This window comes from Triticum aestivum, chromosome 2B (genome assembly GCF_018294505.1).
Source record: "Triticum aestivum cultivar Chinese Spring chromosome 2B, IWGSC CS RefSeq v2.1, whole genome shotgun sequence".
In the NCBI taxonomy this organism is placed as follows: Eukaryota; Viridiplantae; Streptophyta; class Magnoliopsida; order Poales; family Poaceae; genus Triticum; species Triticum aestivum.
In genome coordinates, this window is record NC_057798.1 from 675243599 (window position 1) to 675266780 (window position 23182).

The following is a 23182-nucleotide window of genomic DNA, read 5'->3' on the forward strand; positions in this document are numbered from 1 at the left end:
AACCAAAAAGAAGCTGAAAACGAAAATAAAAAGGAAAAGAAATATAAAAGAAAAAATGCAAAAGAAAGAAAAATGAAAAACTGGAAGAAACAACAAAGGAAAAATGAGAAAACCGGTATGGTGCAGAACCCATAATGGGCCGGCCAACAGTACCAGGCGAGGAGGCAGAACGGGACTGGGCCGTGCTAACCTGATCAGGCCTAGTTTCCAGCATTTAGTTGGATAGGGAGAATACTCGGTGCAAAACTGCTGCCGATAGCTCACCCTGAAAGAAAAGGCAGCGGCGGCTGCGATTCTGGATAGGAGCGGCGGCGCGGTTGAGCAAAGGCGTCGGCGTTCGTGGTGCAGCCCCCCTCCCCCTCCCTCTGCGACGGAGCGGTTGAATAATGCTTATTCCTCTGTGCTGGGCTCTGACCCCCTATTCCTCTCTGCAGCTAGCACGAGCGAGTCTCCTGGAAGCACCGAGCCGACAGTAAAAAGCAGCGGCGTCATGGGCGATTTTACCTTGGTCACGGCGAGGGGATTTTATAGGTGCTCGGGCACCTCGGCGTCCGCGAGGTCGTGGCCGCGTGGCGCGTACGCCAGCCATGGGGGCTATCCCCGATTCGGCATGGCTCCAGCTCGCTCTTCGCTCCAAAGAAGCCCGGCGTCACCGGAGGTGAGGAAGCCTTCAGTTTCTTTACGGGTGATTTTCCCATCCAAAATCTCATTGTTTAGAGTTTAGATGAGGATCTTCACCAGTTTCATTGTTATTATTAACTGAAAGTGGAAGTGCGCATTTCTACGCCATTTTATCCCTAGCATTTCAGACTGAAGTTATGCCTCCATGGATAAGTTTAAGCCTCTTTTAACCTGTCTATGCGAAAAATTCAGGACAAAATTGCTGAGGCTGTAAATAGGGGAAACAAATAGAAAAAATATATTAGAATTGTATGTTCTAGGAAGCAGAACATGTAATGAAACTACACCTGGGGCCAACAGACTTTAATTATGGCTCGATGAAATACTTCTTAATTATTGAAAAAATCTTATACACTTAGAGAATAGGCTTTCACCCCGCTTTGTCTGTGTTGTTAGTCACAAAGCTGATCAAAGATAGCTAGACTACACAAGACTAACAACACAGACAAAGCACCAGGGGTGCACTGTTGGAGCGCCAGCTTGTCGTCGAGCAAAAGCATGGGAATGGCAGAACCACCCCAAGAAGAGCCCACAACGCCTGGTGACAAACGACCTCATGACTCCATGATGAACCAGCGGAATTTGCTGCCAAGTCCCACCTCATTGTCGTCGGAGAGGGCCACTACCCTCTCACTTCGGACCGGGGAGCACCAGCCCTGTCGGTGACCAGAAGGGGACCTGAGACCTCGACACTACGATCTGTATATGACAGGAGGCAAATTAGAGCGGTCACCGTAGGGACCGAAGAAGCCTCAAGAGACGATTCCAACTAGACCAAGAACACCGTCATGGCTAGAGGAGACCCGCACTGACCAACGACAGGAGCTTTACGATGCAAATGCGCCGCCATTGACGAGTCTGCTGACACGGACAAGGGTTTTCACCCATAGTGTTGACATGAGGAGGTAGGAGAACCATGACCCCCTTCCCTAAGGGCTTGTTCAGTTAGGCAAGGTTTGGAGGTTTGAAAGGGATTGAATGGTGTCGGTACTAAAACCGGCAGATCTCGGGTAGGGGGCCCCAAGCTGTGGATCTCGGATCGATGGATAACAGGAGACAAAAGGACCATTGTTTACCCAGGTTCGGGCTCTCTCGAAGAGGTATAACCCTACTTCCTAATTTGATTATATTGATGATGATGTATTAAATACAGGCTTGATCTACCTTGAGATCGTATGTGTTCTAACCCTAAGGTGAGTAATGATCAATCTAGCCTCTACGGACTAAACCCCTTAGTTTATATAGGCACTGGGGGTATCTAGGGTTACACATGGTCGGTTTGTTAGCTAGGGATACATACGTAGATGGCCGTCACAATCCTTGAAGTGCATGCCAAGTCTCTGGCAGAATCTAGCTTCACCACGCCATGGCTTGAGGCTTCTGGGGTCCTTCCTTATGAGATCGGTGGGCCATAAGCTCGGCCAAAGGTTGGTACCCCTGTACCCCTTAGTCCAGGACATCGTCAAAGGGGATTAAATCCCTTGCAAGTCAATATCCCCTCAAACCTCCCCAATCTCCTTCAAACCTCCCCAATCCCCTTCAAACCCTTTGGTGAGGGGATTAACCGAACAAGGTCCGAAGGGGGAAGGGACACTTGCTGACGGTGTCCTGGACTAGGGGTACCAACCTAGTTGGCTCACAGTCCATGGGCTGAGCTTATGGCCCACCATTCTCTTAAGGAAGGACTCCGGAAGCCTCATACCTCGGCGTAATCAAGATGGACTTCACCAAAGACTTGACGTGCACTCCAAGACTTGCATTGGCTTGGCGGTGTGCATATCCCTAGATTGGTAACCGACCATGTGTAATCCTGGGTACCCCCAGTATCTATATAAACTGGGATGTTTAGTTCGTGGAGGGGACGGTCACAATTGGAACCATCTAGCTCTAGGGTTAGAACGCAACTTATGATCTCGAGGTAGATCAAGCTTGTACTCGATACACAATCATCAATACAATCAAAGCAAGACGTAGGGTATTACCTCTTCGAGAGGGCCCGGACCTGGGTAAATACTGTCTCCTTTGTCCCCTGTTACCCATAAATCTGAGATACACAGTTCGGGACCCCCTACCCCGAGGTCTGCCGGTTTTACTACCGACACCTACAATGTCGCTGGCGCCGACGTAGAAGCACTGAGCTTTCGCTCGGTACCTCCTCCCTCATACATTGTTGTGGAAACTTGACCATCGAGCCCACTCCAAGGAGGCCCACCGCCGCCATGATGAATTTGGGCCTTCAGATTTGGATTAGGGTCCGGCTTCCACCACCAGCAGCAACCTCACCACGGGGCTAGCCGAAGAGCCGCTTGTGCGTCCCACCTTCCAAGACTTCCGCCCCAGCATCCAAGACCCTACACCACCTTCTGTTGTCAAGTCCTTCATCCAACGAAGGACACCTGCCTCATAGCCAAGACTAGATTTTGGGCGAGAGAGCCGGCCATGTCGGTAACCTGCCAAATTGGACAAGCGCTGACTGCCGTAGGAGGGACGAGAAGGCTCCTTCCGCATCCCAGGGCACCCTTGCCTCATTGCCAAGGCTGAATTTTTGTGGGCCAGCGGCCACGCCAGTGACCCCCGACGAATCCCGCTAGATATGAGGAGCGTTGACCGTTGGAGGAGGGATGTGAAGGCGCCTCCTTCCATGTCCCAGGGCACCTCTGCCACCCGCTATGGCCGGAACTGAGGGAAACCAGCCTTAAATCAAAGGCATTACACTAGCTTTAAATTAATAAAGCCCCAAACAGCAGATACTAAGTGCTGATAGCTTTCAGGCAACCAACAAAGCAAGCAAACAGAAACAAAAAGGGAAAGAAATAAAAGCAGCTTGAACTTCAAGGCCATGGCCTTCCCTGCGATTAGACCAGACCAGAGAAGAAGCTATAGGTCTTGAAGCAAGGCATGCCATTGGAGAAAGAACATGCCTTCGTCAGCTCCTGGTTGGCCAGACACCGTCACAATGCCTTCGTCTCTGTTGACTCTACCCCCGAAGAAGGCCCCGTGCCCTCTCGCCCCAGATCGAAGGGTGCCACACCATTGGAAGGAAGAGCATCCCACCCGAGAGCACACATAAGCACTTATGGATGGCAAGCCAAGGGAGAGAACATTGAGGATGACCACCTCACACAAATATTTTGTGGTTAAATTCACTTTTTAAGGGAAGTAACTAATATCGATTCAACTTGCCATTACCCCTTGCTGAAGCCTAGTGTATTTATGTCCATTTTAAGGGCATTCTTCCTAGGAATTCCAAGGAAATTTGTAGGATTAGAATCCTTATTAAATTTTCTTTCAAGGCTTGTTTGATTTGTAGGTTTAAAATCCTTACGAATATTTCTTATGGTTAACTTCGAACTCATTTCCAAAGGAATTTTTTATCGAGTTCAACCTTTTGGAAACTTTTCTATGTCTATTACAACTTTGGCACACACATTATCCCTCTGAAATTTTGTGTTTTTCCGGTGCTACAACTAAACAACTTGTAATTCTTATTCATGTGGTTTAAATTCCTGTAGGAAAGGACATATCATGACATCCAACTCCTGCAATTTTCCTATTCTTGCGAACCAAAGAAGCCCTAAAGGAAGCCATACAGTTAAATTTAGTTTGGCCAAAGTACAAAGGGGTTTCCCGTAAGCAAAACAATCTTCTTGTCTGCCACTTCCTTCCATTTTGTATATTATATTTTTTGTAAAGCTTGCGATGAATAATATCTAATTTACTCATGCTTTCGATTGCAGAATTTCACATTAGTCTAATTCTTTTGAATATAAGCTTATTGTTTGAGGTATGTATATGTCTATGTTGTAGGGATGCCTGCAAAAATTTGGGCGAGGTACTGACGTGGAAATATTTGGTTTAAAGATTGCCAACCACCGAATGCAGAAGGCATTCAATTTTCAGTGCTTTGCTTCCGGCGGGGGTGGATTTGGGACTGATTTTACAAATAAGAAAAGAGTAGGTTCCTTCAGTCTTTAATTTTTCCCTTCCCTACTTCTGCTTATCTGCAGTGTGTTCCATCTTTCACTAATATAATTATTAAAAATATGGACTGCATATACTTTCTTGCCCCATATATTAGAGGTTCTTGATTTTATGAAATTCTCTTTACTGGGGTCCTACATCATATGCATGTTATGTTAAGAAGTTTGAGTCCTTAATGGTCTACTTTGCCTTTGCATTATCATCAGATTAAAAGCAGGAAGAGGGCAAAGGATGTTGTACAGGACCCAAGGTATTCAAACTTGCTGCAACTGATTTCTTTCGTCACATTATGAACTAATCTGTCCTTGTTGCCACTTATGGTTGTGGTTGTCATCACATTTTTTCCATACCATGTACCTCTTGTATTATGTAACATCTAAGTACACCTCGAAATTCCAATGGAAAGAAGTGCATAATCGAATAGTCATGTAACATTTGATATATGAGTATTTTCACCAAAATCTATGTGCGTAAGTTTTAAATCGGCACCACAATTGTACTATATAGTATACTCTGGATACAATGGTGCACGGTACTACTAATGTTTCATGTTAGACATGGCTAAACAGCACACCCCTTTCCAAATTGATGCATTGGAGATTCCAGTCTCCTTCACTGGTATTAGTTGCCGAAAACATACTTACTAATGCTACTGTATGACCCAACTCATTAATAGTCAGAGAGGCAACAAACAGAAGCATTGCAATAAAAAACGTAGCAATGCATTATGATTATTTTATTTGTAAGGTTTTCTGAAACTGACCAGGTTATTCTAAGTCTGAAAGATATGGAGAAACACAATTTTCATGTAATACCCCTGCCCATTAGTGTGGAGGCCCTTGTACTCAGGTGTATCTGTGGTGGTTAGTCCCACATAGAGAGTTTGGACAGGTTTGGTACTTTGGTCCCATCGTATATACCCTTGTGTTTTCCAAAAATAACACCTTTGGGTTAATTCTTTTACACACATTGAGGAAGAAAGTGTAAGCGGGGTGCAATCCGTATGTGCACTCCCATCCCACTTGTGGGCGGGTATTAAACAAATTTTAACTTTTAACTAGGGTGTTACAGGTGGCCCTGTTCATCTCCTGCGTATGCTTGTGCTGTCAAGCTCATCAGCCCTTAGAGGGTGAGGGGAAGTTGAGTTTAATACCTTGATTCATTAGTGTGGATGCCCTATTGACCTTCATATTGTTTTCAAGTATGTTGTCCAAATATTTCTGAAGACATTAGAAGTCAAAATTTTGAAAGTTTGATTTTACCTGTGTCCAAAATGGGAGCTTTTAGGAAAATTAGAGGTATTTAACTCTTAGGAATATATCCTCATTTGAAACATTATTTGATAATCTTTGAAGCTCAACTGTTTTGTCAGCCATTATACAGAATTTAATATGCAGATTAAAGTGTTAAAATATATCTTAATTGTGAAACTGTTTGGCCACATACCACATTATTGCTTACATGGGGTTGGCCTCTTGCCAACAACTTCGCTCTGTTTATCATGTTTGTTCTACCTACGGGCTATAGCTCATTTGTTATGCTTACGTGTTAGATCTGGTTCTCAGTACAATTTAATTTGTAGATTCCAGAACAACCTATACAATAAATTGTATGTAAAAATATCCTGGTAATTCAAGGCCATGATGTATGAACTACGAAGTTGTGATGCATGCAGCTAACTCCAGAAGTTTGGGTTCCTTCTCTTTATTTTGGGCTTCAGGTGTGCCTTGTTATCTTCTATGTTGGCAGAATCTGCAGCTCAAACTAAAGACTTCAATTTTTTTTATTCATTCCGTTCTATACTTCATAGTGATATTTAGTTTAATTTAGTTATGCTTTTTTTGGTTATTCATATTATTATTGAGAGATTGCTGAACTGTTTCATCAACAACTTCCTTTTGATGCAGCAAGGTAGCATCTGCAGACTCAAAGAACCAGGGACAGTGTGAGTGCACTTCAATTTTTAGTTTAATTTGTCATTATTGTGTGGCAAGTATGTTACCAAGATTGCTAAGTATGCTTATCTAGCAACTTCAGATTTGTGTTTTTTTTCCTCACATGCTCTCACTCCCTTACGTTTTCATTTACTTGTGGCCCATCCTTTGTTTCCTGGAGTTAGTATCAAATAATCAACATACAATTCCACAAAAAAAGCAAGCATTGTCTCAAAAAAAAAACCCGAAAAAAGCAAGCACCTCCCAGTGCAACATAATTATTGATGCCAAGAAAGGGAAGTGAGAATTAGCATCGGATGCCTTAATGATATGGTTGGCCTTATGGAATATTTGTTATCTTTCTATGTTTTCTTGTACTGGATTTTTCCCGAACGCGCAGGAGAGACACACATCATTATAGTAAGAAGAAAGGGAGTCTAAGAAGAACATACACACCTGTTAGGGTAGGGTTTAATACATGGCCTTCACTGAGGAAAACAAACAGAAAAATGACCAGCAACCTATACAAACAAAGGCTATGGCCAGATGCTACTGCTACTGAGGCCTTTAGCCCCTGCCATACTCCACAACTTGGCCTCATCCCTTATATCTTGCATAATGACATTGAAATTAGGAGAGGCCCCCTCAAAGACACATCCATTCCTATGCTTCCATAATCACCAAGCGACCAAAATTACTAATGAGTCGAAGCCTTTGCTGTATTGCTTGACAACTTGCCGCAAAGCTTGACGCCGCCACCTGGTAAAAACAAAACAACATCCGGCCTTGGTTTTTTTTGCCACAATCCAACTGAGGACAACACCAGAGAGCCACACACTCCTTGAGAATTTAATGTGGTAAGCAAGTCTTGCACATTCTCGTCCTCCTGATCACAAAGTGGGCATCATTCTTGGTGATCAAGGCCCTGACGGGCCAAACGGTCGGTCAGTACTTCAACATCGTTTCAGCAAGGCCAGCCCAAATTTTTTTTGGCAGCAAGGCAGGACCCAAGCCCTTCACATATCCTTCCTTGGCTCAAATTCCACAGCCCCCACAAAGAAACAGCGATAATCTTTTGGCTGGAATTTGCATAAGTTCTTGCAGGAGTTTGCTGAGATCTTCTTTTTTGTAAAGGGAGTTCTTTCTTGTGCTACCACTGTTTCTTTATTCTTTATATTGGTGAAATGGCATCGCCAGCTTTAAACCACCAACTCTATACCTCCTCCACTATCAATATAATTTGCATAACTTACTTTTTGCATTTAGCCTTTGATGTTTGTTAGATATGATTTTATTGCCACTTCACCCACCACTGACACTTCTCAATACTTGGACATTTGTGTTTTCAGGGGCACCAGAGTTAGGAATTGGAAGAGAAAACAAATCTGGTAAAACGGTCATGGATAAGAAATTTCTGGAAAAAGTTGAAGCTGTTCGAAGGTACTCAATAGTTACCTCATGCTATACTGAGTGAAAAAGCAAATTCATTTTTCAACTGCTACTGCTTGAAAGTTTGTGAGCAAGTTATTCGATGCACGAGATACTAAGATTCAATATGATATGGAAGTAAGAGGTTCATAGTTAAACTTCTGTTTGGCCAATGTGATGAAAAATATAAAAAAATGTAGAAGAATGTGCTGCGTTTTCCACTTTTACCGAAAAAGGGTTTCCCCCCGCTTTGTATACAAAGCAACCAACCGAATCATACAGGGATAGGTGCTGGGGCGGAAGCAGCACAGTCACGCCCAAAAGAAACAACAGAGAAAGAGCAAAAGAAACAAATGCCGACAACGGCGGATCAACAAAAACGAAGAAGTCTCGCGATCGCTAGGCCCACCGAGTTCATCCACTAGGCTCCAAGACTCCGAAGCGCCGGCACCAATCAACACCTCCAAGAAGGATCGCGACGATGACGACGCTGCTGCCAAGGGTTTCCCCCGGTACACGACGAGGCGAGAGGAAGAGAAGCCCCCGACGCCCTCCCGGAAGGACAGGCGGCACCCACAGGCGCCACCGCACCGGAGTCGGCCACGCCGACAGGGGTTTCCCCCGATCCCAACCCGCACCTCGGGCGCTTCGGATCCCGCCACCAAACCAACCACCACCCTGCGCCAACGCGGTCGTGAGGCCTCCACGCCGTCTCACCACGGCACCGCGAAGTGAGGACAGCACGACGAAGAATCAGAGCCGGGACTAGGGCATCAGCACCATCGGCACGCGGGAGGGCCCCACCTCCACTGTCAGCGACAGTAGCCGTCCGGACGCAATAGCAGGAGCACACCAGGCCCGTAGGCCCACAGGCCCGGCCGAGCCCTCGTGGGCCCGTAAAGCTCCCGCCTTCGCGCTGCTGCCGGCACGCCATCGGCGCCGACGCCCCAAGTCCGAGCCGCTCCTCCTCCTCACGCCGCAGACAACGAGACCATGCCGGGGGGCCGGCCCGCTAGGGCCCCATCTGGGCCCGACGTGCCCAGATCTGGGCCGGGGGCGCGACGACGGCCACCCAGCACCACCACGCCGCCTCGCCGCCAAGGAGCGGCGCCGTCACCACGCCGGCCGCCGGCCGCCACCACAGGGCCGCCGGACCGCAGCCAAGCCGAGCTGCACCGCCGCCGCCTCCCTGCCCCGGGAAGGGAGCACGCGCGCGCGGGGACTGGAAGGCCCGCCGTCGCCGGCATCACCCGGGCCAACGCCGGGGTCGCCCGCCGGCGGCGGCGGAGGGAGATGGGGAAGGCGGGGTCCTGTGGGCGCGGGGCGCGAGCTCCGCCCCGGCCACCTCCCGGGGAGGCGGCGCGAGGCGGCCTAGCCGGAGGAGGGGCCGGGCGGAAGGGGGGCGGAGGCGAGGGGCGGGGCCGACGGCCGGCGGCGGCGGGAGAGGCGGCGGCGGCGGGAGGGGAGCGGGGGAACCCTAGCCGCGGGAACCCCCTCGGGTAATTTTTGACCAGCAGTGTTTTTCCCTTCGGCCGCAATTCGCGCTCCGTTTTCCACTTTTCCAACCCACACCTGATTTGGCTAGTGTCTTTTTAGCATGCCGCGTTCTTGCACGACTGCCAGGATGTAGACTATAGTTTTACTGCCGCCCCATATCTGCCTACCAGCCCAAATGACCACTATCTTTTTGTATCGCTGGAAATTTTGGTTGAAACTGTTGTCCGTTGTGGCCTTACATCATGCCATTCTGCTGGAAATCTGACAGAGTGGACCCACCTGTCATTGTTAGAGCCCTTATGGCTGGGCTTGAGCTTGACCCACTGCCTTTCTGCTGGGGGAGAGGTGAGGGCGCTGTTGTTGATTTCCGCCGCCGCCCTCGCGTCCATCTGGCGGCAGCTCGCAGGAGTGGGTGAGACAGAGGATTGAGAGTGAGAGGGCAGAGTGTGGGCGATTTGAAGAGGTTCTGGCAAGCTGGCTAAAATGCCGGCTTTAGCTCAAGCCGAGCCAGGACTCTGACAATGACATGGAGACCCATTCAATGAGATTTCAGTTAAAGGACTAGGCAGTGTATTTTTTTTTGCTAAAGGTTAGCCTCGGGGTGTTAAGTGTTCAAATCCCTCAGAGCTATAGTTTTTTGGTATTACCCTCCCTCGAAGGTGTGTTTTGCTTCCTTCTTTCTTACAGAATGGAGGGGCTTTTCTTCCTCTCTTAGATCCTGCTTGATGTGTGTGCCTTCTTTGGCTCCCCTCTTGTATAGCCCCCCCCCCCCTGCTGGTCCCCCCTATGTACAGTGTCTCTTGTATATATTTCTTCTATTAATAATTTTTTACTGTTGGGACCTCCCCTACAGTTTCAGTTCAAAAAGGAGTGTTTTGCTGCAATTCACTCTTCTTCGAATCTAATGTTTTTATTCATGTTCTAAGCTTGGGGCTTCTGTTGTTATTATGTTTTTTTACAGGTCTGCACTTGATAAAAAGAAAGTTGAAGAGAACAAAACTTATCAAGCTATTGATTATGATGCTCCAATCGAATCAGATAAGAGTACACTTGGCCTTGGTACAAGGGTCAGTATACATGTACATCGTTTACGTGTTTTCACTATTTGGTAGCTTCCATATCATGTACATCGGAATTTCTCTGGCAGGTTGGAATTGGCATAGCTGTTGTGGTTTTTGGACTAGTCTTCACTTTTGGGGATTTCCTCCCTTCTGGAAGGTGCTTAACGTCTACTACACTAATGGACACTAATGGACTACACATTTGTTACTTTAGGAAGTAGCAAGTGAATATGGTCTGTGGTTTTGGACTAGTGTTAAGAGTTTCTCTAGGAAGCTTTTGAAGTACTGAATGTGTTATATTAGATATATTTAGGACCCTGATAATTGCCACACGTGTGGCATGAAGCAGTTCCGCTCTGACGTTTTTTTATTACAACTTTAGTTACCCAAGGATGGCAACTTTAGTTGTGAAGCATGGCAACTTTCTGTTTGATGGCAAGTTTCAGTTTTTTTGGTTTTTTTTTTCGGATGGCAATTTTAGTTGTAAAAATGTCAGGGCGCTGTTACTTCGTGCCACACGTGTGGCACTTATCATTTGGGTATATTTATAGTCGGTCTGGTTTAGCTTAGTCCAATCTGCTCAACATACATTGTACGTGTGGATCGTGCTTAGCAGGTATGTGTAGAGTGTAATTTACGGACAATTAGTTACTTTAGGAAGTAGCAAGTGATGCTTTAGAGTCTGATGGGCCAGCACATTTTTATGCACTAGAATATTACTATCAAATACTTAATTTATACTATTTTTGTGTTTGAAATATCTAGTAACAAATCTATTGTATTATTAATTGGTGACAGTTTTGGAAATACAGTTAAACCTTACATCATTTTTCTCTTACGTGTGATGCTGGTAAGTAAAGTGATTCATGTGTGAACAAAACTGTAGGTCATAAGAGAAAATAATTATTCTATTTTGCAGTTAAAAGTTGACTTTTCATTGTATGCCTATGTACATAATCATTTTCTTACGAGGAACTATACTCCCCTTGTTACAGTGTTAGCCCTAGCAATGAAAGCACTGTGGTTAACAAACAGCTTTCTGAGGAGGAAAGAACAAACTATAAGGTACCCCCCCCCCCCCCCCCCCACCCACCCACCCAGAAAAATATTGCTGATTTTTAAATATATGAACTACTCCAGTTACAGCGAATGTTACACAGTGTATGTGCAGTATTACCCACAAATTGTTCATAAAAGGTTTTGCTTTTGAAAAATACAACCATGTCCATGTCATCCTTATAATGTTTTATAGCCACGTGATTTTCTGTCGCAAGGTGTAGCTCAATAAAAAGGAAGCATAAGCAATCAGTCTAGACAGCAGGCGTATGGCGTATTGCGTAGCGGTCATGGCCATCATCTAAGTATTCAGAATTGTAGTAAAAACAAATGCCATGCTTAGAAACTGTTGCGGAATGCGCTTGCTTATGAGCTGTATACTTGTATTGTACCTCTGATGTTTCATTTCGACACGAAGGGTCAAAGAATTATTTCAGCCGCAATAACAAAAATATCTAAGGAAATGTTTTCAGTTCATTTTGGTACTTTGTTATTTTATTAAGATATTGTCAATTGTTTTGATTAGAGGGCACTTGAAGGATACGAAGAAACACTGGCCAAGTCACCTAACGATCCTACCGCTCTTGAGGTGAACTGTTATTTCCTTCTTTCTTTTACTTGGGCTATGCATCCTGTCCTAGAACTTTCTGCTCTTACTATGTGATTTCTGTCCACATTGGTACTTCATTTGTTATCTATTGATGCAACTTGCATAATTAGTCTCCTCGTTATAATTGTCCATGAATTATAATTGCTTAGTCAGTAAAAGTTTAATTGGCCACCAGCAATTACCGGCCTTACTGGTGTGTCTTGATGTTATGTGGGGGCAACAATACAAGAGGAGTGGCCACCCAAGGTGTGCCCTGTTCAGGCTGCACCAGATGGGGCGCCCATGCATCACCCCCCCCCCCCCCTCCAGTTTGTGAAAAAAATTCTCGTCTCTTTCTCTCTCCCATAAATCCTACCACCCTCTATAGCCACACCGCTCCCTCCACCTCAATCTCTGCTGCCGCAATCACCATGAGCGATCTTGTGGATCATGATCCGAGTGTCAAGTATGGTGAGCAGCAGAAGCATCGCAATGCTGTCTTCGACAATGCACAGCCCAGTATCTTCAGTTTGCTCGACACGATCAAGGTCGAGACTCGGTCATGGGCAAAGGCAGGGGCGGTGGGTCTTGGCACACTACTTCCGGCGATTGCTCCTTAGGCATGTGGAGTTGTAAATTGGAGTATTAGTCCGGTCCTGGGCTTGTACAAAACGTAGTCTCTCTCTATCGATGCATCGAGATGCAAGTTTTTACGTTTTCTTGAACAAAAGATTTGTATTCCATATTTGAGGGTGTCCGCATCTATACAAGGAGACCCGGGCTGTTGAATAAAGCAGACGAGAAGTTACCCTAATTTCTTCCGTATCTTCTCTGTTCTCTAATCCAAGTGGCACCATCCTCAGTATGCAGCAATACATCCAGCCCAGCTGCACCTCCCTCTCCATGTCAATCTCTCCTAACCACGGGACACCTTTTTGTTTTGTTTTGAGAAACCTCGTCGCGGGGCAGGGGGTTCCTGCATTTTATCAAGAAGAAGAGAGATGATCCCAAAAACCTGACATTCTCGGTTAATCAGAGAAAACCGAGTGAAAACCCGAAAAAAGAAAAGAGAAAAAAACAGAAAAAAGACACTAGACCTTGGGGATAGGGACAAAAGACAAATGCAACATCAAGGGACATCATCTAAGCCAGACACCAGAGCGCCAAGGCCCAAAGCAATAGGGTGAGGCTCAAGTGCAACCAAACTGACCACCGCTCGCCAGAGAGAACTCATCCATATCGAATGACGCCTCTGCCTCAACATGGGAGCATTAAGGGCTAACATTATCGTGCGGGAAACATCTTGTAAGGTCCATCTTTCACTTCCTGGCAATGCCCGCCAAAGTGCTCAACGCTGTGATCACTTGTGGTGAAAGCGGTTTTTTGTACATGATCACGGGACACCTGACATGCCACCTTTGGTTGGGATAAATTTTGGCAGTTTCAGGACAGTCATATGCTAGACTCCATCGTATTTACTCCACTTATCTTCTAGTAGCACTACCTCGCAAGCTAGTGGTTGTGTGGGTGAATTGTATGACCCTTTTTTGGAATGCAATTGTCCTATTTTCTTTATGCTGTTGAGATTGATGTGTCAGAAATAAAATTTTGAGAATAATACATGCATATAAATACTTGAAACATTGTGGAAATATTTAATTGAATTTGAAAACTGCCAATTTTGTTCTATGACATACCTGTTTACTTTTCACATGGCCTCACAGGGTGCAGCAGTATCGTTGGTTGAACTAGGTGAATATCAGAAGGCTTCAGATCTACTTGAGAAGCTAGTTAAGGTACCCTTATTTGGTGCAAGTTATATTTGCTATTTGGAGTTTTTGTCTTTTTTAGGAAATGGAAGCTTTATTACCCCAGGCCTCTTCGTCACAGATACAACCTCAATTATTACATCGTTTATTACAAAGTCACCAAAAAGTAGCCTAATCAAAGAGTCACATAGACCACACAAATCATCATCACAAATCTAATAAAAAGGTGTGACATGCCACATATATCATCACAGACTAAGAAGCCTATCACTGGGGGGCACCATTCATGTTGGAAGATGCGCTCGTACCATACTGACTGAGGGCGTGTTTTGTTTGTGTCCTGGCCTGAACCTGCCTGGCCTGAAGCCTCCCTGGAAGTCGCCTGGAGATCGTTTGGTTTATGTCCTGGAGAAAAAGGGGCTAGCCTGGCCTGGGTCATCGGGGGGATACTTAGCCTGGTGAAAAAGCTGCTGGCCTTGCTTAGCCTGGCCCAGGCAACCGAAACTGGACGCCTGGGACGACTGACCACAGCTGCCTGGGCCAAATCAAGTGATTTCTAGTACACTTGTCAGAGACTAGTACCTCATCACCTGCGTAACACATTCTCCAGGCCAGGTCCTCCGCCAAACAGCATCTACTCAGGCGTGCCTGACCAGGCGAAAATGGACAGATTGCCAGGCAGCTTCCAGGCTGCACTTTTTGCCAGGCACGATGCCCAGGGATCGAACCAAACTAGCCCCGAGTCCTTTGCATGGACTTCGTCCACTTCGGCGTGCTCCCATCGCACCCACAGCGTGCGCATATCGTGCGCCCATTCGCGTCTATAGCTCAGTCAGTTGTATAGCGAACTGTTGTAACCAAGCCATGTACTTGTATTTATACCCTGCCATTGCACATGAATAGAATTACGAAGAGTTCCTCAATTCTTCTATTTGAAGAGAACAGGGAATGTACTCCCTGGTAAGCCACTCGAGCTTCTTGGCGCCAAGCTCCATCGACTCCTTGTGTTGCACTTTCTGTAACAACGTTCAGGACCACAGCCAACTGGTAGACGAGAGCAAAACCTGCATACAAGATTGAACTCATCTTTTTGTCAAACATAACATCATTTCCACTTCCTTTTTCACAAACACAAGATCATTTCTACGTAGCCAAATGGGCCAAAAAACCGGCAGCCTGACCATAATAAGCGTAACGACTTATCTACCCCCTGCAGCCACCTCGGAAATATTTGCAGGTTCTGTCTAGCTTGTGAACTTATCTAGCAGAAATGCACATTTTACTTGATGTAGGTAATCCCCGAGAAAGCAGAAGCATACCGCTTGTTAGGTGAAGTAAAGTTTGAGCTCAAGGATTATGATGGGAGTTCTTCATCATACAGGAACTCTCTATCTGTAAGCAAGTATTGATGCACATTTATATTTATACAAAATATATGTTGTCGTTGACTAGTTATCACAATACAGGTTTTCTAACTCTAATACTTTGTGATACAGTCATCTGACAGCATTGATTTTGACGTTCTCCGTGGGCTGACAAATTCATTAGTTGCTGCTAAGAAGCCTGATCAGGTCTGTAAATAAAATTATGATCAAGACATACCTTGACATATAACTTATTTGAAGTTAAACTCTAATTTTGCCCAGTTTGTACATATCAAAATATCTGCCATATTTTCACAATTAACCGGCCTTAATTTCTGATAGGCAGTCGAAGTAATTCTGTCTTGCCGTCGCAAGTTGAGTGAAAAGCGTCAAACCAGGCAACCTGATTTGGAGGCTGCAAATGAGAATGGTGGTCAGGAGTTTCGAGATATTGATCCTATCCAAGTATGTTGTTTCTCTCATCACGGGATCAGCTGTTACTAATATTTTTGTAAATTACTTGGTTTTTAGCAGAGTTAGTGAAGCTTTCTGCTAAAAAATTTGACAGCATACATGTTGAACTGTTATTCATAATGGGATAGCTAGTGTGCTGAATACAGCCAGAGGGCTTGCTGTGAGGAATTTGATAGGCATAGACTTGGAAGGCGCAGTTCCTGGCCAAAGCCGTCAGTGTGACAAAATTCCACGCGGCTTTACCTGGGCAGGGTGCAAGGAGGCTAACATCGGCAACTTTCTGGTCAATTGGAGCTGCGTCTGCTGCCTTCTCAAGCTAGGCGACCTAGGCATCCTTGACCTCGACAGAATGGGCATGTATCTGCGCCCTACATCTACATGGCTTTGGTTCAGCAAAACTGACCCATGCAAGCCTTGGAACGGGCTTGCTACTCAAACCTCATCCTCAGAGCATGCCCTGTTCCACACCTCTAGCTACACCAAGCTGGGTAATAGTTAGTCCTGCCGTTTTTAGTCTGAATGATGTCTCGACGGACATGCGGTGTCAAAAATTGCACCTGACATCCTTGCCAAGGTCCCTAAGCATCAACCGAAGTCTGCACCATAGCACAGCGGCCCCATAACGGGACTTGGATTGACGACATCCCTGGTGGCCTTTTGCTGACAGAACTGCAACCGTTCGTGCTGCTCTGGTGGGGGTGGGCTATGGACGCGACCAACCTTTCCGATGAGCCAGATTGCCTTATCTGGCGCTGGACAGTCTGGGGTCTACTCCGCCTGATTGCTACAGGGCGACCTTTCACGGTTCCATCTGCTGTCATGCTTGGAAACTAACTTGGAAGTCTTGGGCTCCATGGAAGGTGAAAATTTTCTTCTGGCTGGCTGGTATGAACCGCTGCTGGACAGTGCAGCATCTCGCTCTCAAAGACTTGCCGCACAAACAAGCCTGCTTATTCCGTGGCCAAACCTTGGAGACAATGCAGTACCTTTTGGCCGACTGCCTGTTTTCCAGAGTGATCTGGCATGAGGTTCTCTCCTCAATTTGTGCCACCTTCGGAGGCCTTGTCCCTGGTGAAACCCTCGTTGACCAGTGGCTTGAAGCTAAGCAGAGGACATCGAAAGAGAGGCACAAGGGCCTTGCTAGGACTGTGCTCCTCACGTCCTTGATGATCTGGAAGCACAGAAACGCCTGCACCTTCGCAATGCACACCCAAATTCTCGTGTCCTCAGCAATATCATTCATGAGGGTTGTGAGTGGGTTAGAGCGGGAGCCACCCGGTTGACAGCGTGCCGGCCTGAGGGCTGGGATGTTCATCGATTTCTCGAGCAGTGTTTTCATTTCCCTTTTTGCTCTGCCCGTTTGGATGTGTAATTAACTTTGTTCCTACCTATTCAATACATCGAAATGCAAAGCTTTTGTGTTTTCTCGGAAAAAATAGTTTTTCTATATATGCCAACATGTATGTGTAATTGTGTAATTCTATCAAGTTCCTCAATTCCAAATTTCCAACCCACGCTTGAAATCCTGGCGCGGCTACTGTAGCACTGTTTGTTAGGACAATGTACTTTGAGTTACTGATTGTTAACATGGGAGTTAGACAAAACTCAAAGTGCTCAGTTATTTTCATGTGCTATCGCAGGTTGACCTGCTTCTTGGAAAGGCCTATTCTGATTGGGGCCATATCAGTGATGCTGTTACTGTTTATGATAACTTAATCACTGAACATCCTGAAGACTTCCGTGGTTATTTGGCGAAGGTATTGATAAGATGCATACTTTGCGCTTTAGCTAGGAATTTGGAACTTTGAAGTGTGCTTTTTAGGACAACATAAAGAGTGAACATCAGCTAGGTCCTTAATTTTTCAGTAGATTCGACATGCCAATTCATTATACACAATATTAGCAAAATAAATAAGGGGGCATATCTAGCCATGGACAGGGGTGCATGGAAGTTAGCTATCCACGTGCCAGAACCATGACCAGGTTTTGAGATCTTATGGATTTCAACTCTAGCCTACCCCAACTTGTTTGGGTTTTAAAGACTTTATTGTTGTTGTTGTTGTTGGAGATATTTAGAACATACCATGATTCAGCTATTTGATTTTACCACTAAGCAAAGTCACTACTTTGAATAGTTGTGGACTCTCAATAGTCTAATCTTGACCAGTTATTTGTTTCTACTGTGAAGTGACGGTATACATTTTGATTTCACTTTCACAGGGAGCTATACTGAAGCAAAATGGCAAGGCAGGTGATGCAGAAAGAATGTTTATTCAGGTATTGTCTTCGTTTGTGATATCTCCTTTCAAGAGCATGTTTCGTTTTTGTTTGTGGCATCACATACCAACGGTTTCAATGTCTACTGGCCTCAAAATTAATTACTACAAATCAGTTATGGTACCTAATAACACCCAGAAGGATAGAGTTGAGTTGAGCACTTCACCAACACTCTAAATTGCAGAAGAGGGGATTTCCATTCCACTTATTTGGGGCTACCTCTAAGGACTGGCCAAGCTGTCTGTAGAACACTTCTCTACCTAATATAATATAATAATAATAATAATAATAATAATAATAATAATAATAATAATAATAATAATAATAATATAATATAATATAATAATAAAGCAAATTGGGTTTCTGCCGTACGTCGTCGGCATTTTTACAGAAAAAACCCTATGATATTAAGTAATTAACCCACAGTCCAGTAAATATGTGAAAAAAAATGTTTCGTATTTCTAATCCATCCGTGGACGCGTGTGCGGTTTGCCAAAAAAAAAAACCCAGAGTCGAGCGACCGCGCCTCCCACCCCGATCTGGATCCTCCGCCTCCCCGCCGCCGGTCCGCATCATCCGCGACGCCATCCCCGCGCGCCGGCCTACCTCCTCTCCGCCGCGCCCTCCTCCCCACACCACGGCCTGCCTCCTCTTCGCCGCACGCGGTTCGCCGACAGCGAGGCCCAGGCCGCAGCGCTCCAGGCCCGCGCCGGCTGGCTGCAGCGCACGCCGCCGACCACGATCGGGCTGCTCAACACGCTCCTCGCCGCCATGGGCCACGACTGGGAGGAGGAGGACGCGCGGGAGGCGGGGCAGCGGCATAATCAGCGCGTGTTGGATCCGGGTTTGACTCCAGAGAACGGCGACAATCCGGCTGCCACCGGACGGATCCAGATGGAGGAGGGTCAGGGAGGCGCGCGGGGGAGGCCGTCGAGGTTTGGGGGCGCCGGATCCAGAGTTCGGGGTGGCGCCATGGTTGCTCGGTGAGCTCCTGCAAGGGAAAGGGAACATGAGCGGCGGGGGAGACTCTGCTATTCAACGGAGATAAGAAGAAGAAGATGAAGACGCAAACAGGTGAGTATAGATCAAGCACAGAAAAAACAGAGGGATTTATTAAGAAAAAAGAAGAGAAACAAATCCACCAGCAAACCATGGAGCAACTCCAAAGAGGACACCAAGAACCGGGACAAGCATGGAGCAGCGGGGAGAGAATCTAGGCTGCAGACGCGCCTCCAGCCGGCGAGCGCCTCTTGCTAACTACTGACTACCTACAAGGGAGGCCAGAGGGAGAGGGGAGGGGAACGGAGGAAGAGGAAAGCTTGGAGAGAGACAGGCGGAGAGCACGAGGAGGAGCTGGTTCACGCTGGCTACTGCCTCTGTCGTTCTCCGTATGTGGTTATCCCACAAATATAATTTTTTTAGGCCAACAAATGGAAGAATGCGTGTGCATCGCTCAAAAGTGTGCGTGCTTTTTTTTAATAAGTGCGCGTGTTTTTCTAGAAAAAGAGCCTACCGTTTGCGTAAAATGCTTGTGTTTGGGCCCAGTTCAAAAAGAAAGAAAAGAAATTTAATCTTGCAAGCCAAACAACCAACATTTTCTAAAACAACATAGTAAAAACTTATTTTTTTCAAACATTAATAAAAAGTTATATATAAACAATCACACTTCAATGCACCACTACTCTTGTTGCAATTGATAGCCTCAGAGAATTGTCGTGAAACAAACAAATCAGGCACTCTCTTAGCCCGTTTTGAACCACACTTTTTGTTCTCTGTTTAATTTGAGAAAGTGCCCAATTTTCTAAAATTTAAATGGAGTATATGTCTCACACCACAAGTAATTTTAATACGGTTCTAAAAAACAGTATTTTTCATACGTTTTCTCCGTAACGATGCATGGACATTCAGACAAAGAGATGATATATCCAATTTATTGGTTGAATGATCTAATGTTTTAACTAATATAATTTGTATATCTTTACCTAATAATAAAGCAAATTGGGTTTCTTTCGTCCGTTATGCCATTTTTCAGAAAAGTCCCTCTATTTCAGAGAATTCAACCCACAGTCCTGTTTTAAGTTAAAACGAATCATTATTTTCGTATTTTACAGAAAAGTCCCTGTCTTTTTTTGAAATCAACCTGCCATCCGGATTTAAGTCACACCCGAAGCATTATTTTACATTTTTTGAAAACCTCCCTGATGTTTTAGGTAATTCATCCGGGATCATATTTAAGTCAAACAAATATTTTTTTAAATCATTCATATCTTTTAAACCGTAACTCCGATTTGAACATGTTATATATAAAATTTGATTAGAAAAATATGTAGAATATGAATATGAGATTATTTTTACCTTTTAAGTATCTTTAAAAAAATATTTTGGAATATATTTGAGTCAAACCAAATGATTTTCTAAATTATCTGTATCTTTTAAACCGTAACTTTGGTTTTAACATATTATATATGAAATTTTATTAGAAAAATGTGTGGAATCTAAATATGATGTTAATTTTACCTGTTAAATATTTTTAAAATATTGTTATGGAAGCAAACTTATAATTTATAGTGCAAGATCCGTTTTTTCATACCGGCGGCGATCCCGATTGCAAATAAACACTCCACTATAACCATATACGGAAAAGAAAACATCGATAACTACACGTGCATACCTCTGAAAAATGTCGCAAGGGAAAACAACATATTTCTCATCGCGCGAGAGAGAGAGGGAGACAGAGAGAGAGAGAGGGAGAGGGAGGAGAGAGGGAGAGAGAGACGCCTTAGGATTAACCATATTCAACACACGTTGTTTGTTGTTTTGTGCGAACACCGAGGCCATTGCCGGCGAGGGTGAGAAAGAGGATAAGCGGCAACACAAATATGATGCCTCACAAAAATAAAGAAGATGGACCTATTGTGGTCTTGAGTGATGGTTGTTGAGTTAAGAGTGTGTGTTATGTTTTCTCTCCCGTTGCAACGTACAGGCTCTTTTACTAGTAATAATAAAGCAAATTGGATTTCTTTCGTCCGTTAGAGAATTCAACCCACAGTCTTGTTTTAAGTTAAAACGAATCGTTGTTTTCGTATTTTACACAAAAGTCTCTCTTTTTTCTTGAAATCAACCCGCTGTCCGGATTTAAGTCACACCCGAACCGTTATTTTACATTTTTCAAAACCCCCCCGATGTTTTAGGTAATTCATCCGCGGATTATATTTAAGTCAAACAAATGCTTTTTAAAATCATCCATATCTTTTAAACCGTAACTCCGATTTGAACATGTTATATATGAAATTTGATTAGAAAAATATGTAGAATATGAATATGAGATTATTTTTACCTGTTAAGTATTTTTAAATATTATTTTGAAATATATTTGAGTCAAACGAAATGATTTTCTAAATTATATGTATCTTTTAAACCGTAACTTCGATTTTAGCATATTATATATGAAATTTTATTAGAAAAATGTGTGGAATCTAAATATGATGTTAATTTTACCTGTTAAATATCTTTAAAATATTTTTATGGAAGCAAACTTATAATTTATAGCGCAAGATCCGTTTTTTTCATACCGGCGACGATCCTGATTGCAAATAAACACCCCACTGTAACCATATACGGAAAAGAAAACATCGATAACTACACGTGCATACCTCTGAAAAATGTCGCAAGGAAAACAACAGATTTCTCATCGCGAGAGTGAGAGAAAGCGAGAGAGAGAGAGAGAGAGAGAGAGAGAGAGAGAGATAGGGAGGAGAGAGGGAGAGAGAGACGCCTTAGGATTAACCATATTCAACACACGGTTTTTGTTGTTTTGTGTGAACAACCGAGGCCATCATCGGCGAGGGTAAGAAGGAGGATAAGTGGCAACACAAATATGATGCCTCGCAAAAATAAAGGAGATGAATCTATTGTGGTCTTGAGTGATGGTTGTTGATTTAAGAGTGTGTGTTATGTTTTCTCTCCCGTTGCAATGCACGGGCTCTTTTGCTAGTCTTGCCTATGTCTGAATATGCTATTTTAGACATATATAGGTCCATCGGTGTCGATGGGTAGGCATATTACCATGCCCTTGCACCATGTATACCATATAACAGGCCCTACGGGCCTAGGTATGCAAAGCCGGTGGGGGCCCTATTCAAGCATGGCAAGCCTATCTGACTTGGAGAAGAAGTAACGGAGAGCCCCATCCAGGAAGGACTCTCAGTCTACCACCAGTCCACCACCTCTCCAGTCATACATAGAGAGGCCAAGACTTGCAAGAAGACTAAGTTTTAGAAACCCCATGACTAAGCAAGATCTACTTCGTTGTAATCAAGCCACCAAAGTTCTCAGCTGTCAATTGCAAATTAATATGCTATTTAAACATACCAGTAACAAGAAATGATTAGACACCCGCCTTGACTGACAGAGTTTTCCATCCGAGGAATATTCAAGAGAATCCAGTGTCTTCCATCTTGGGGATGCCATATGTGACTAAATTTACTCCCTTCCATGCAGGCCAAATTCTTCGCCCCAGAGGCAGCAAAGGCACTTGTTGATATTTATGCACAGAGATAGTCCACGAGAGGTAAAGGAGGAAAAAACTTTCGTTTGAGGTACAGAGATAGTCCTACTATGTTAATATCTAGGTAGTAGATTTACTGCAACAAAGGGGTCAAAATCATAGATGTATGGCATATCAGGTGGATTTCCTCACTTCACCAAACTTAAGCTGTCGTGGACTGTTAGCACTCGGTAGGACATTACAGGCGAGGGCAACAGTCCATGTTAAGCTTGTAGAAGATCAAGCAGTCCAAGTGAAGGAAGGAAAAAACCAATAGGAGAAGAGCAAGAGTTCGAACTTCAAAGGGAAGGAAAAGAGTTTGAAAAGGTTTGGGTCAAAGTCTTAGGATACATGTATAGTTCAATTCGGTCCAAAGCTCAGTTTGTCGCTGCTATTCCCTTCATGTTCTAAAAGGACAAAAGTTCTGAAAAAGTGCTTACTCTGCTTGAGAAATACAGTACTAGTACGAGTATCTGGCTATTATGGCCACATTTCATCAAGTATGCTGTTCCTTTGAAACACCAA

At 44.6% G+C, this 23182-nt stretch overlaps 1 protein-coding gene and 1 long non-coding RNA gene across 5 annotated transcripts; one reads left to right on the top strand and one right to left on the bottom strand.

Annotated features, from left to right (window-relative positions):
• Positions 1–231: 231 nt before the first annotated feature.
• Positions 232–23182, top strand: LOC123046644 (uncharacterized). 4 transcript variants are annotated; one of them, XM_044470043.1, is made up of 19 exons: positions 232–342; positions 435–658; positions 4194–4310; positions 4489–4635; positions 4869–4912; positions 6570–6607; positions 7946–8036; positions 10483–10588; positions 10669–10739; positions 11578–11647; positions 12165–12227; positions 13952–14023; positions 15289–15390; positions 15493–15567; positions 15703–15825; positions 17475–17591; positions 18055–18111; positions 22612–22709; positions 22797–23182. In XM_044470043.1, the coding sequence occupies exons 4-18, from the start codon at positions 4558–4560 to the stop codon at positions 22669–22671; spliced, it is 1167 nt and encodes a 388-aa protein (XP_044325978.1). In that variant the 5' UTR covers positions 232–342; positions 435–658; positions 4194–4310; positions 4489–4557; the 3' UTR covers positions 22672–22709; positions 22797–23182. The 4 variants fall into 4 exon arrangements, with proteins under 4 accessions (XP_044325978.1, XP_044325976.1, XP_044325975.1 ...); XM_044470041.1 differs by lacking the exon at positions 4194–4310 and having other exon boundaries at positions 435–685; positions 22612–22681; XM_044470040.1 differs by lacking the exon at positions 4194–4310 and having other exon boundaries at positions 260–344; positions 435–685.
• Positions 18422–19540, bottom strand: LOC123046645 (uncharacterized). Its single transcript, XR_006422494.1, has 2 exons — positions 19254–19540; positions 18422–19102 (listed from the first exon to the last, which is right to left on the bottom strand). It is a non-coding gene; the product is annotated as an uncharacterized lncRNA (long non-coding RNA).